This window comes from Mustelus asterias, chromosome 18 (assembly GCF_964213995.1).
Source record: "Mustelus asterias chromosome 18, sMusAst1.hap1.1, whole genome shotgun sequence".
In the NCBI taxonomy this organism is placed as follows: Eukaryota; Metazoa; Chordata; class Chondrichthyes; order Carcharhiniformes; family Triakidae; genus Mustelus; species Mustelus asterias.
The window spans coordinates 33,002,947-33,017,898 of NC_135818.1; the positions used below are offsets into that span (position 1 = coordinate 33,002,947).

A 14,952-nucleotide genomic window follows, 5' to 3' on the forward strand; every position below is an offset into this window, starting at 1 on the left:
ACGTGAGATGATGGCATCCGTGTCGACGACCAGAACACCATCTACCAGATACACGGTACCTACTCTTGCAACTCGGCCAACGTTGTCTACCTGATAGGCTGCAGGAAAGGATGTCCCGAGGCATGGTACATTGGGGAAACCATGCAGACGCTACGACAACGGATGAATGAACACCGCTCAACAATCACCAGGCAAGACTGTTCTCTTCCTGTGGGGGAGCACTTCAGCGGTCACGGGCATTCAGCCTCTGATCTTCGGGTAAGCGTTCTCCAAGGTGGCCTTCATGACACACGACAGCGCTGAGTCACTGAGCAGAAACTGATAGCCAAGTTCCGCACACATGAGGACGGCCTAAACCGGGATCTTGGTTCATGTCACACTATCGGTAACCCCCACAGCTTGCCTCCTAGTCTTGCAGAATCTCACTGGCTGTCCTGTCTGGAGACAATACACATTTCTTTAACCTGTGCCTAATGCTCCTTCCACTCACATTGTCTGTATCTTTAAGACCTGATTAGCTGTAAAGATTCGCATTCTGATCAGTATTCTGTAACTTGATTTTGTGTCTCTGTATGCCCTGTTTGAGCGCAGATATCCACTCCATCTGACGAAGGAGCAGCGCTCCGAAAGCTAATGACATTTGCTACCTAATAAACCTGTTGGACTTTAACCTGGTGTTGTTAAAACTCTTAGTGTTTACCCCAGTCCAACGCTGGCATCTCCACATCATGAAATCACTGATTCATGGTGATCTTCAAGTCTGGCTGGGCTTGAAGCAGCTATCCAGCCACAGGACTGCCATCCCAGCGGTCCATGCCAAGCTCATCCCCTTGCTTCCAGCCTGAGCCCACCCAACCCCCAGGATTCTCGGGGGAACCTCGCTCTGCAGGCTGGCAATGGCAGAAGGGCAAATGCTCCTTGACCACCATCGGGGCCCAAAGTGACAGGCCAGGGGATAGTGCACCACTGACACTGGCAAGACACTTAGCTTGAAGGGGGCCTGAGGGGGGTGGGGGTCTGAGTGGGGGTCGTGTCAACCTCATGCCTGCATGCTTTGGGGGCAGGGGTGAAATATTATTTGAGTGGTGGGAGGTGGATGGCCTCTTTTTTCTGATGGGTTGATGATGCTGCCTTGGACCTCGGGGTCCAGCACGCCAGGCCCATTCTGGTCATTACCAGCACCAAAATCCACCCCAGTGTATTTCCTGCTGGAGGGTCAGGTGAATGGTGCTGGTCAATGGGCTGTCAAATGCGTTATTCTATTACAATTAGCAGGTTTACATAATGATTGAGTTGCCGCCCACTCTAGGCGGAAACTCAATAAGGACAGGCAGGGTGGGCTGGAGCATCGCGATGAATTTGGCACCCAACACTCAATTTTCCGGGCCATCGCAATTCTCGGCAGCACATTTGTTTCTCTCCATAATTCTCAAACTGTTGTCCAGTAATTCAATTGTCCTTCTCCTTTCAAAAGAGCATTCAATTCAACTTTGAACACATCTATAAAGTAACTCAAATACACCAACATTTATTACCACTTCACGCTCGCTATCTAGAAATTGTTTGGTAAGATCACCCCTGATATCTTTGAGTCGGCATCAAAATGAAGCTTTGTGGGTAGAGCTTAGAAATAAAAAAGGAGCGGCCAAATTGCTAGGTGTCTATTTTAGACTCCCAGACAGTCAGCAGGAAATTAAGGAGCAAATATGTGCACAATTTGCAGGTGTGTAAAAACACAAAGGGTTTTGTATTCAGTAATTTCAACAAAGAACAAAGAACAGTACAGCACAGGAAACAGGCCCTTCGGCCCTCCAAGCCTGTGCCGCTCCTTGGTCCAACTAGACCAATCGTTTGTATCCCTCCATTCCCAGGCTGCTCATGTGACTATCCAGGTAAGTCTTAAACGATGTCAGCGTGCCTGCCTCCACCACCCTACTTGGCAGCGCATTCCAGGCCCCCACCACCCTCTGTGTAAAAAACATCCCTCTGATATCTGAGTTATACTTCGCCCCTCTCACCTTGAGCCCGTGACCCCTCGTGAACGTCACTTCTGATCTGGGAAAAAGCTTCCCACCGTTCACCCTATCTATCCCCTTCATAATCTTGTACACCTCTATTAGATCTCCCCTCATTCTCCGTCTTTCCAGGGAGAACAACCCCAGTTTACCCAATCTCTCCTCATAGCTAAGACCCTCCATACCAGGCAACATCCTGGTAAACCTTCTCTGCACTCTCTCTAACGCCTCCACGTCCTTCTGGTATTGCGGCGAACATTAATTCCCGAACATTAATTAGAACAGACATTGTGTTAAGAGAAATATAAAAGCAAAATACTGCAGATGCTGGAACCTGAAACCAAAACAGAAAATGCTGGAAAAGCTCAGCAGGTCTGAGAACATTTGTGGAGAGAGAATAGAGCCAACTTTGAATAAGGATGACCCTTCCCCTTGAAACATTGGCTCTATTCTCTTTCCATAGGTGCTGTCAGATCTGTTGAGATTTTCCAGCACTTTCTGTGATAGTGTTAAGGACTTGGGTGGAGTGGATTTGTTGAGATGTGTACAGGAGAACTTCTTAGGTCAATATGTAGAAGGTCCATCAAAGGACAGCACAGTGCTGGACACAATTTCGGGGAATGAAGCTGGACAGGTGGTTGAGCATTTTAATGATAGTGATCACAACATAGTAAAACTTGGAAAGAGAGACTGCGAGGTTCTTGAGCAAATTGATGTAGGGAGTGACAAGGTATTGGAGGTGCTGGCAGGCTTAAAAGTGGGCAGGTTTCCAGGTCTGGATGAATTGCGTATCAGGCTGCCGTAGGAGGCAAGGTAGGAGATTGCAGGACCCAAAATTATACTTTCTCTCTGGACACAGGGGAAGTCATGATGTGGAGATGCCGGCGTTGGACTGGGGTAAACACAGTAAGAAGTTTAACAACACCAGGTTAAAGTCCAACAGGTTTATTTGGTAGCAAAAGCCACACCAAATAAACCTGTTGGACTTTAACCTGGTGTTGTTAAACTTCTCACAGGGGAAGTGCCAGAGGACTGGAGAACAGCTAATCTGATTCCACTATCAGATGGATAGTGATATCCACTATCACTAGTGGATAGTGGGTGGAGCCAGAGGACATTGGTAGAGTGTTGAATGAATACTTCACATCCGTCTTCACCCAAGAGAATGAAGATGAATTATGGGACTTAGAGAGAAACTGCGAGGTTCTCAACAGAGGGGCAACCTACCATTAAATGTTTGGGTCACCTCCCACCCCTGCAGCCCCACCACGCAGGCATGAGTGTGACCTGAACCGCACCGACCCCCAGTTGGAGGACTGACACCCACCCCAACAAGAGACACGCTCCCAAACGGGGAGAGCAAATGCCCTGAATGCTTCAGGAACCCCGTTAGCAGTAACAGGCTTTCACTGCCCCCTTTTACCATGGCAGTGCCACCCTGGCAGTGCAGTGACTGCCATGGTGTCAGGGGGAGTGGTGCCAGCCTCTTCAATGGCTGAAAGCTACATCTAGTACAGGCATGCTATTCTAGCATGATTGGTTGAAGATGACTCGCTATGGGAAAAGTCAGCCAACGTCTTCAGGTCAAAGAATAAACCTGTTTATAAACACCACAATAACAGAAGAGGAAGTACTTGAGTCAGAGCTGGGACAAAGGGTCATCCAGACATGAAACAATGGCTCTATTCTCTTTGTACAGATGCTGTCATACCTGAATTTCTCCAGCATTTTCTGTTTTTGTTTCAGATTCCTGTATCTGTAATATTTTGCCTTTGGCTGTTTGATCTGCTCTGGAGTTGTCAATCAGAGCAGTTGAAAGTGACCAGGCTGCACATGCCACTCATCCAGGTTACAGAAGGGAATCCCCCTAATAAAATTTGACATCTCCTGTCAGTTAGAGGACTTCAAAGGAGTCTCCTCACACCTGGAGCTTCTGTGAGAGAGCAAGGGAATCTCTTCTCTAGAATGGAGTGCTGCAGTGATCTTGATAACTTTCGGGTGCCAGGAGGCACGGATAGTAAAGTGACCAGGCCACGTCAAAGGTTTCACAGTACACAGACAAGAATGAAGATTTTAACTGAAAGCTACCCAAGATCACCACATTAAGAGTGATCTCCACTTTTTGTGTGGCTAGAAAGGGCAGGCTGGATAATCCAGCCTCAAACCTGGTAAAGAGAGGTGAATTCAATTTTAAGTGTATTCATGAAGTCCCTGCTCACCTTGGGTGGGAACCTGCTCGTGGCTGGAGTGGGCCAGGAGAATTGCAATAAGTTTGACGCCAACCACGATTCCCTCATGCACAATTCAATGGGCCAGCGCTGAACCTATCTGCAGTTTGCGACAGTGGAGAATCATCCCCATATTATCCACCTGACATACATTTATGCATGTTTTTTTCAGCTTATAGCACAGTGGTTAGCACTGCTGCCTCACAGTGCCAGGGACCCAGGTTCAATTCCTGCTCGAGTCACTGTCTGTGTGGAGTTTGCACGTTCTCCCCGTGTCTGCATGGGTTTCCTCCGGGTGCTCCAGTTTCCTCCCACATTTTGAAAGACGTGCTGGTTAGGTTTCCGAACAGGTGCCGGACTGTGGCAACTGGGGGAATTTCACAGTAACTTCATTGCAGTTTTAATGTAAGCCTTACTTGTGACTAATAAATAAACTTTATTAACTTTAAAAACTTACCCTTATCACTTTCAGCATTCAGGGAGCTCTCGATTTATTTACTCCAACTTATTCACCAGTGGAAATGTACCTTGACTGGACCCAACTACCTCCTTTTTCAAGGAAGCTCATTGTTCAGTTACAGTTTTGTCTGTGAAAATTTTGATTCCAATTCAACTGGACCAGGTTTTTTTCCCCGCGCTCATTTGCAGTTCATCCTCCCCCAAATTAATTATTCTTGTTCTAGAATGCTCCTTGTCCTTTTCTGTAACCAACTGAAATCTTATGATAGAACGATCACTGTCCCGGTAAATGTTTCCCTATTTGATCCCACACATTTCCAAGAATCAGGTCCAACAATGCCTCCTTTCTCACTGGGCTGGAAACATACCGATGTAGAAAGTTCATGAACAGTCTATGAACTATTGCCCCTCTCTGCCCTTTACACTGTTACTATCCCAGTCTATACTAAGATAATTAAAGTTCCCCCCATTATAATTCTCTATACTTATTGCATTTATCTAATTTCCTTGCAAATTTGTTCCTCTACATCTTGCCCACTAGTTGGTGGCCTAGATAACACATCAAGCAATGTAATGATACCTCAAAGGTTTCTTAGCCAAATAGATTTTGTCCTTGACCCCTCTTGTACATCCTCTCTCTCCAGCACTGCAATCTTCCCCTTAAACAATATTGCTGCCCCTCTTCCTTTATTTCCTTCCATAGTTTTCCTGAATATCTTCTATACAGGGAAATTTAATACCTAGTTCACCTCTCCTTTGAGCCATGTGTCCATTTTCACAATTCCATGTGGCTGGCTGCATCATAGTTCTCCAACCTTATTTGCGACACTCTACATGTTCATATACAGTAATCCTAATATTGATTTTATTACATCCGCTCTTATTCAACCTTAGTATTTCCAAACTCTAGTGCTATCTGCTTGTTACAAATTCTGTGCATCTTTGCGTTCCTCATTAATATAACCTCTTTGTTCCCACAACCCTGTTAGTTAAAACCATGATGTGGAGATGCCGGCGTTGGACTGGGGTAAACACAGTAAGAAGTTTAACAACACCAGGTTAAAGTCCAACAGGTTTATTTGGTAGCAAAAGCCACACAAGCTTTCGAGGCTCTGAGCCCCTTCTTCAGGTGAGTGGGAATTCTGTTCACAAACAGAACTTATAAGACACAGACTCAATTTACATGAATAATGGTTGGAATGCGAATACTTACAACTAATCCAGTCTTTAAGAAACAAAACAATGGGAGTGGAGAGAGCATCAAGACAGGCTAAAAAGATGTGTATTGTCTCCAGACAAGACAGCCAGTGAAACTCTGCAGGTCCACGCAACTGTGGGAGTTACAAATAGTGTGACATAAATTCTGATTCTAGGATCGCATGATAAAGACTCAGGAGGAAAAAAGCAGAAATATTTATGTGAAATAGTGTGACATAAACCCAATATCCCGGTTGAGGCCGTCCTTGTGTGTGCGGAACCTGGCTATCAGTTTCTGCTCCGCGACTCTGCGCTGTCGTGTGTCGCGAAGGCCGCCTTGGAGAACGCTTACCCGAATATCAGAGGCCGAATGCCCGTGACCGCTGAAGTGCTCCCCAACAGGAAGAGAACAGTCTTGCCTGGTGATTGTCGAGCGGTGTTCATTCATCCGTTGTCGCAGCGTCTGCATGGTCTCCCCAATGTACCATGCCTCGGGACATCCTTTCTTGCAGCGTATCAGGTAGACAACGTTGGCCGAGTTGCAAGAGTATGTACCGTGTACCTGGTGGATGGTGTTCTCACGTGAGATGATGGCATCTGTGTCGATGATCCGGCACGTCTTGCAACCTGCCACAGCAACCTCTGCAAGACGTGCCGGATCATCGACACAGATGCCATCATCTCACGTGAGAACACCATCCACCAGGTACACGGTACATACTCTTGCAACTCGGCCAACGTTGTCTACCTGATACGCTGCAAGAAAGGATGTCCCGAGGCATGGTACATTGGGGAGACCATGCAGACGCTGCGACAACGGATGAATGAACACCGCTCGACAATCACCAGGCAAGACTGTTCTCTTCCTGTTGGGGAGCACTTCAGCGGTCACGGGCATTCGGCCTCTGATATTCGGGTAAGCGTTCTCCAAGGCGGCCTTCGCGACACACGACAGCGCAGAGTCGCGGAGCAGAAACTGATAGCCAGGTTCCGCACACACAAGGACGGCCTCAACCGGGATATTGGGTTTATGTCACACTATTTCACATAAATATTTCTGCTTTTTTCCTCCTGAGTCTTTATCATGCGATCCTAGAATCAGAATTTATGTCACACTATTTGTAACTCCCACAGTTGCGTGGACCTGCAGAGTTTCACTGGCTGTCTTGTCTGGAGACAATACACATCTTTTTAGCCTGTCTTGATGCTCTCTCCACTCCCATTGTTTTGTTTCTTAAAGACTGGATTAGTTGTAAGTATTCGCATTCCAACCATTATTCATGTAAATTGAGTCTGTGTCTTATAAGTTCTGTTTGTGAACAGAATTCCCACTCACCTGAAGAAGGGGCTCAGAGCCTCGAAAGCTTGTGTGGCTTTTGCTACCAAATAAACCTGTTGGACTTTAACCTGGTGTTGTTAAACTTCTTACTGAGTTAAAACCATACCCAATAGCACTTGGAAATCACCCTGCAAGGAAATTTGTCCCAACTCTCTTCAGGTGCAACCTATCCAGCCTGTACAGGTTCCATCTCACCCAGAACTGGACACACACATCCCCTAGAGAATATCAGCAAAACCGCATAAATAAGTGTGCATGCTCTTCTAATAGGTTAGCATGAAATGCATGCAATACTTGACTCATTACCATGTAATGTTAGTTTCCACGTGCTGCATTTTAGTTTTGTTCCAAGCTATGAGTCGTTTACATTCCACATTCAATACTTGAAGCAATAAGACAATTTTCTACATTCAAAACTTTCAGTATTTATTACCACAAATGCTGACAGGACTGCTGAGTTTTTAGAGTATTTTGTTTTCATCTCTCCAACTGGTTCTTCTTAATAAAGGCCAATTTCTGCGACTCAAGATTTGAACTGTACAGTTTCAAACCACAGGGTAAAAAGTAAGATTTTCTGAATCACCCAACTACAGATATCAGAGTACTTCCATACATGTTGCCAATGAAACTTCCATATTACAAACAGGAAAAACTGTAACCCCACTAACGAAAGGACTGTTCGTTGCACCCCTGATCTATAATTTCTTTAGAGTGAAGAAAAGTATTTAACAAACAGAAACAAAGCTGATGAAAGACAGATGTTTGAACAATGTAAAAAAAGAAATGTGAATGTCATGCTACATGATTCAGAATTATCTGCACTTACTCTTGACCCCCTTCTTGCCCTTCCGCTCCTTCTTGTATTGTTCCTTCAGTTTACTTATTAGTCCCTTGTCTATAGCCCAAACCTCCGAAGATGGGGAGAAGTCATCCTTGTCTACATGCAGCACATCATTGAAAAATCAGCAAATTGGAATGCAAGCAGTCGCTGCTGCTATTTCATGAAGGTTAGTAGTTTAATCACAGCCTTTAAAAAGCTACTGGAGAAGAATTATCATATAATCTTTTACACACAATTCTAAATTATAACGTCATTTTGAAGCAAATTATTATTTTATTATAAACCTTATTCTTAATGGACAATGCAAGCTTCAAGTCTAGCAATTTCATGCCACTGCATCCAAAACAGCAAAGCACAAGACAGCCAACAGTTTTAGAAAGCATGTCAATAAATTGAACACAAGCTTACGAGGAGGGTTCTCGCTTCACCTTGCTAACAAATCAGCTTCAAGGGATAAATGTGAACTTGTGTGAGCACGATTGGCAACATTTTTTCAAGGAAGGAAAAATACAGCCATTTTTCAATCAAATAGTAGAAAGAAGTCCACGTATTTAATTGTTGGAAGAACCACATGATATGAATAATTGAATAATAGTTCAAATATTGTATATATTAAAATTATATTTATGTTTGTCCAGAAAAGTTGGAAAGAAAAGAAAATGAAAGATTGATTTTATGATAGAACGGCTGCAAAATTTATACAGAGTGTAGAATATGATAAAATCTTAATAGAATCTGAATGATTTGTATTAGAGCAGCTATGAACAATTTTATGAGTGCAATCTAAGTGAAATTCTACTATGATTCTGTGAACTGTACTTCTGCAAGAAGTTAGACCTTTTAGAATGTTTCCTGATGATAGGCCTGAAATTTCCTTCTATTCAGAATTTGCTTTTTTACATCTTATATTGTGACAACCTCAAAGAGACCCAACATAAGCCAGGTAACAATAGAATATTAGGAGTCATAGGGAAGGGAAGGAAATGGAAGACAGATGAGGAGAGAAGAGAAATAGATCGCAGTACTTATCAGCACTGTCAGTAGGATTGAATTCTTACAATATTTTGGACTTGCTCAAGGCAGCACATTCAGCTTTTTCTTCTTTTGGCTCTGGTTCCTGCACAGTTTTATGAAAGGGAAATTGTGTTTGGTAAATCTAGTAGGAATTTTCTGAAGGTTTAACTAACAAGGTAAATAAAGGCGAACAACGGATATAGTATATTGAGCTTCCAAAGCAATTTGATAAAGTGCCACAAGATTAGGCCTCTCATCGGACTGGGGTAATATGTTAACAGAGATTGAGGGTTAGTCAACAGACAGAAAACCAGAATAAATTGATCACCGCGCCGTGGCAGGATTAAACTAGTGCAAGGATCAGAGCTAGTGCTTCAGCTATTTACAAATTAATAATTAGATGAAAAAGCTAAGTGTAATATACCAAAGTTTGGGGATGATACAAAGATAAATGGGAAAGTCAAAGAACAAAGAAAATTACAGCACAGGGACAGGCTCTTCGGCCCCTCCAAGCCTGCACCGACAATGCTGCCCCACTGAACTAAAACCCCTACCCTTCCGGAGACCATATCCCTCTATTCCCATCCTATTCATGTACTTGTCAAGACGCCCCTTAAAAGTCACTACTGAATCCGCTTCCACTACCTCCCCCGGCAACGAGTTCCAGGCACCCATCACTCTGCACAAAATCTGCCTCGTACATCTCCTTTAAACCTTGCCCCTCGCACCTTAAACCTGTGCCCCCTAGTCATTGACTCTTCCACCCTGGGAAAAAGCTTCTGACTATCCACTCTGTCCATGCCTCTCATAATCTTGTAGACTTCTATCAGGTCACCCCTCAATCTCCGTCACTCTGGTGAGAACAAACCAAGTTTCTCCAACCTCTCCTCATAGCTAATGCCCTCCATACCAGGCAACATCCTGGCAAATCTTTTCTGTACCCTCTCCAAAGCCTCCACATCCTTCTGGTAGTGCAGTGACCAGAATTGAACACTATATTCCAAGTGCGGCCTAACTAAGGTTCTATAAAACTGCAATATTGCCAATTTTAAAACTCAATACCCCGGCCGATGAAGGCAAGCGTGCTGTATGCCTTCTTAACTGCCTTCTCCACCTGCATTGCCACTTTCAGTGACCTGTGTACCTGTACGCCCAGATCCCTTTGCCTATCAATACTCTTAAGGGTTCTGCCATTTACTGTATATTTCCTATCTGTATTAGACCTTCCAAAATGCATTAACTCACATTTGTCCAGATTAAACTCCATCTGCCATCCCTCCGCCCATATCTCCAACCGATCCGTATCCTGCTATATCCCCTGACGTCCTCATTGCTATCCGCTATCCATCAACCTTTGTGTCATCCGCAAACTTACTAATCAAAACAGTTACATTTTCTTCCAAATCATTTATATATATTACAAACAGCAAAGGTCCCAGCACTGAACGCCACTTGTCACAGCCCTCCATTTAGAAACGCACCCTTCCACTGCTACCCTTTGTCTTCTTTGACCGAGCCAATGTCCAAGTCATCAATAAAGAGGGCACAAAGGGGCTGTTAAAGGGATATAGATCGATTGGACAATAAGGTGGCAGGTGGAGTTTAGATAAGAGTGAAATTATCCACTTTCGTAAGAAGAATGGAAAAGCAGAACAATTGTTTTTAAAAGATGATAGACTAATAAATGCTGATGTTCAGAAGGTTTTGGGTTTCCTTGTACACCAATCACTGAAGTTTACATGTAGGCCCAACAAACAATTAGAAAGGCAAATTAGCTTAGTGGTTAAAAAAGGGATGGCATGGACAAGTTGAGCCGAAGGGCCTGTTTCCATGCTGCAAACCTTTGACTTTAAATAGGACATTAGTTTTCATTGCAAGGGGACTGGATTATAAGAATAGAGAAGTCTTGTTGCAAATTATATGGGATTTTGACATTGACTGCTGGCATGAGATGGCTGTCCCGTGAGGATTGTGAAGAATAGGCCTATGTTATCTGGAGTTTAGCAGAATGTGAGGTGGCTGCATTCAAATGTGTAAATTTCTTAGAAGGCGCTGTTTCCAAGTTCAGCCATGATTTTATCAAATGTCAGAGCAGGTTCGATAGGTCAAATGGCATACTTCTTATTTCTTGTGTTCTTACAATCCCTTAGCAGGTTCTGCCAATTCAGTTAAGTCCTATAGTCAAAACTGTTTTGTGTTGCAACAAATGTGTTCCCAGCTGTTTCAGTTGTGTAAGGTTTGTTTTTAAAGATTAAAATTAACAATGGGAGAAATAAAGCCTACAAACTTAATATAGAGGAAATAAATGCCAAAAATGAAGGATAATTATTACCAAAGAGAAGTGCATCTTTTTAAGATGGGGATCTATTCACTGCGTCGTAAAATTAATTTTCCATCCACTTCACTAAAAAAAATGATTGAGGTGATGATTGTCACATTTCCAGCCCACTGGGATTGGTGGGCCCTGCAAGTACAAAACTGATCACAGCTATCTCTGGACTGCAGTTTCAGTTAAGTGGAAAAGCTAAATCAGATATGAATACACAACACTAATTTATAGTACCACCAACCAAAAATAATTGAACATTTTAAAAAAATATTACTTTATTGTAATGACCCTTTTATTTATTTGCGTTGCTTCTCAGTTCTGAAGGAGTCTTTGAATAAGTAATCAAAAGGTAAAATTTTATAAAATCTCACTGGTTTAGAAATTAATAGTAAAATTATATTATGCTTCAGTACAATTTCATCATTTACTGTCGCATACACATTTTAGGTGGATATTTACCATGGAAATTCAGAACCAAATAACCATGGATCAGCATTAATAATGATATGGCTAAAGAAAGACAAGGTTTTTTAAAAAACAATAGTAACTGCAAGTTTGGACTTTGTTATGTTATAATATAATGACTTGACATTATTTAGTTTTGCAACATTCCAATTTATAATTTCACAAAGTAGCTTTAAATATTTCATTCTTAGAATTATAATAATTATTTTTACGTCAGATTTAGTGCAAGAGGCAGATTCTAATAACAGAATAGCAGGGAGGACTCTAAGGAAAGTAAAATATATTACAGGGTTTTAAGTCCATGCTAGAAATGCACAGGGAAGACTTGCAAAATGATCTTCTTGGGTCAAGACTTGACATTCACACATGCTGCTTTATACCAACTTGCAGCACAGACTGCCAGCTATTTATTCGTGCCCTTATATGTAGCAACACCAATACGATGTTATGTGAAACCTCGTAACTGATCAAGTAAAATAATCCTTCAATATTTGGTACATGGGCTTTGCTGCAAAATTGCCCACCTCTGATTACACTTGAGATGAAGAAGTTCTGTGGTGAATGTGTTCCAACACTGATATTAGCTGAAGTTGTAGCAGAGTGTTGACCCTGTGACAATGTCCAGTAAGGAAGATGCACGACTTTAAGAAAACTTGGGAGCTGATGCTGCTGCATGCTCTTCTAATGGAGGTTATGGGTTTGGAAAGAGGTACCAACGAAGTCTTGGTGGATTGCTACAGTGTAAGCTGTAGATACGACACATTGCAGCCACTGTATGCCAGTGATTGAGCAGGTGAATATATTTGCTGGCAAATCAAGTGCCAGTCAAACAGGTGGTGTTAAGCTTTTTGAATAGTGTTCCAGCTACACCCATTAAAGTCAGTGGAGAATATTCCATCACAATTCTGAATGGTGCCTTGTAAGTGCTCGAGAAGTTTTGAATTTTTGATTAATGGTCAGGGTCCCAGTAATAGTGCTAGTTAATTTTGAGGAGGTGGTTAGACTCCCGCTTGTTGGAGATTCACCAGCCAGCACTTGTGTGACATGAATGCTGCCTGCCACTTATTGGCCCAAACCTACATGATATTCAGATCTTCCTGCATGTGGACACAGACTGGTTTATTATGAGGAATTGCAAATGGAGCAGAAAATGGTGCAATTGTCAGTGAACAGCCCACCTCTGGTCTTAGGAGGAGGGAAGCAGTCGGTGGGAAGGGTCGGTGCAGACTCGATGGGCCGAATGGCCTCTTTCTGTACTGTAGGGTTTCTATGATTTCTATGAAGGTCATTGATCAAAGTGAAGATTCTTGGGACTACCAATTGAAGATTTATGCAATCATATAAACATCAAGCTCTCTAAGCTGATTCAATCAACAATTTCAACTTCTTTCAGATATAATTTTTAATTAAGCTGAAGTAATACAAAGAACTAGTAGTAAAACTAAAATGTTTCATCTCAGTCTGGCACAATCAACAACACTCAATCACACCAGACATTACATTAAACTAACTCCGAAGATCTGTTTTGTCTGGTAAGGTTGCCAGCAGAATAATTAGAATTCAGACAAAAAGCTATAAGTGCCATAACACAGACAAACAATGGTTTTTAAGTGTAATGCATCAGCAACTCCACTGAGTTTCTTACCCCATTCTGTTCCATCCCCGGAGCTCCTAGCTTCCCCAGCTCCTTCTCCATCTTCAGCTGTCACTAAAAAATCAAATTCTTTCAATGCTTCTTCAGTATCATCAGGCAAGTCGGTAGCCAGCCCCTCATTACCAATCTAAAAGTGACAAATATTGATCATTTTAAAATCAGCATGGTATCCAATTCAGAAATTTGCTATTTATCTTTCATAGTTAAAGATCGAGTCCAAGGGTCAAACTTGCGTCATTAGTGCACATTGAACATCGGAATTTTAAAAAATGGTTCTCAAATAAGAAAACAAACTTTACACAAATTCAGATGAAGATGGTGCACATAAATTTGAGGACTAAAACTCACAGGCAGAAAGGTGATTAAGATGGTGCTCAAAAGCCTTACGACAACAACATAATCAGATTACTGCTGTTTTATTATGGTTAGAGTTCTCCGGCCTCCCATCAGTGGGTTTCTCGGGAGTGAGAGGCAGTTCGCCATTTGCTAGCGGTGGAGTTTTCTGGTCCCACCACTGTCATTGGGATTTCCCATTGTAAGCACCCCATTGTAGCCTATGGCTAGAATTCTCCGGTCTCCCACGTCCCATTACCGTTGCCAGCGAAAACAGAAAATTTAGAATTCAGCCAAATCTCCATTCAAAGCAGCTGGACCGGATAATCCCAGCCACGAGGGAGGTCGGAGAATTCCAGCCTATATCTTTTGGCTGATCGCTGAACTACAGCATTATAATATCTTCTGTTTTGTTAATCATTGCTTTCTTTTGTTCTGATCTTCAAGCAATGATTAGGTTGCATTTGAGAGTGAAGTCTCACTTCCTAATTAAATCACAGAAATATCACAAAAAGCTTTTAAGGTCGCTCCTTGTCTTGTTTCATGTGCCGAACATGTTGCATAAAGTCCTTCAAAGACATTGGTACAATAAATTTGAACATTTACTTTATGTTTCTTGTTTATTCGGTGCTTTTCTTTGTTGTCTGTGACGTCCTCCACCATTTCACCTTCCTCTTCATCATCATCACTGTCATCGTCTGTATTTTCTAGGAAATTAAATGTTTCAAGAACAGCCTCAGCTAAGCCTCCCCTTGGCTTATCTCCTGTGTTCCTATGTTCAGAAGAGAGTAAAGAAAAAACTTGTGAGCAACTGCAGCATCTACATATTTTTCAAATCTCTTTCCGTCAACCTGAAAGTCTGCATTATGGTCCCGGAACTAGCTAACTGAAATGCTGATAGGTTGCCCTGTTTGTTTTTTGAACTAGTCCAACCCTCCTTCCCTCTTACCATCTCTTTATCTCCCCATCCTAAATATTCAAAATTAAGTTTGAACAAGTCAAAATAATAATATAACACCAAGCCTTCTTAAGAATATCAATACATCACTACTCCAATCACTTTTAATCAGTTTTGTTA

At 42.5% G+C, this 14,952-nt stretch overlaps 1 protein-coding gene across 3 annotated transcripts in view; it reads right to left on the reverse strand.

Moving 5' to 3' along the window:
• The window catches only part of strn3 (striatin, calmodulin binding protein 3), a 342,931-nt gene that overhangs the window by 175,163 nt on the left and 152,816 nt on the right, over positions 1–14,952 (reverse strand). For 2 of the 3 annotated variants that reach the window (XM_078233702.1, XM_078233700.1), the window contains exons 6-7: positions 14,481–14,646; positions 13,533–13,668 (exon numbers count right to left, since the gene is read on the reverse strand). In XM_078233702.1, the coding sequence (XP_078089828.1) occupies positions 13,533–13,668; positions 14,481–14,646 (302 nt within the window). Of the gene's footprint in view, positions 1–8,064; positions 8,176–13,532; positions 13,669–14,480; positions 14,647–14,952 lie in introns of all 3 variants that reach the window. The other variant, XM_078233699.1, reaches the window with a different exon arrangement.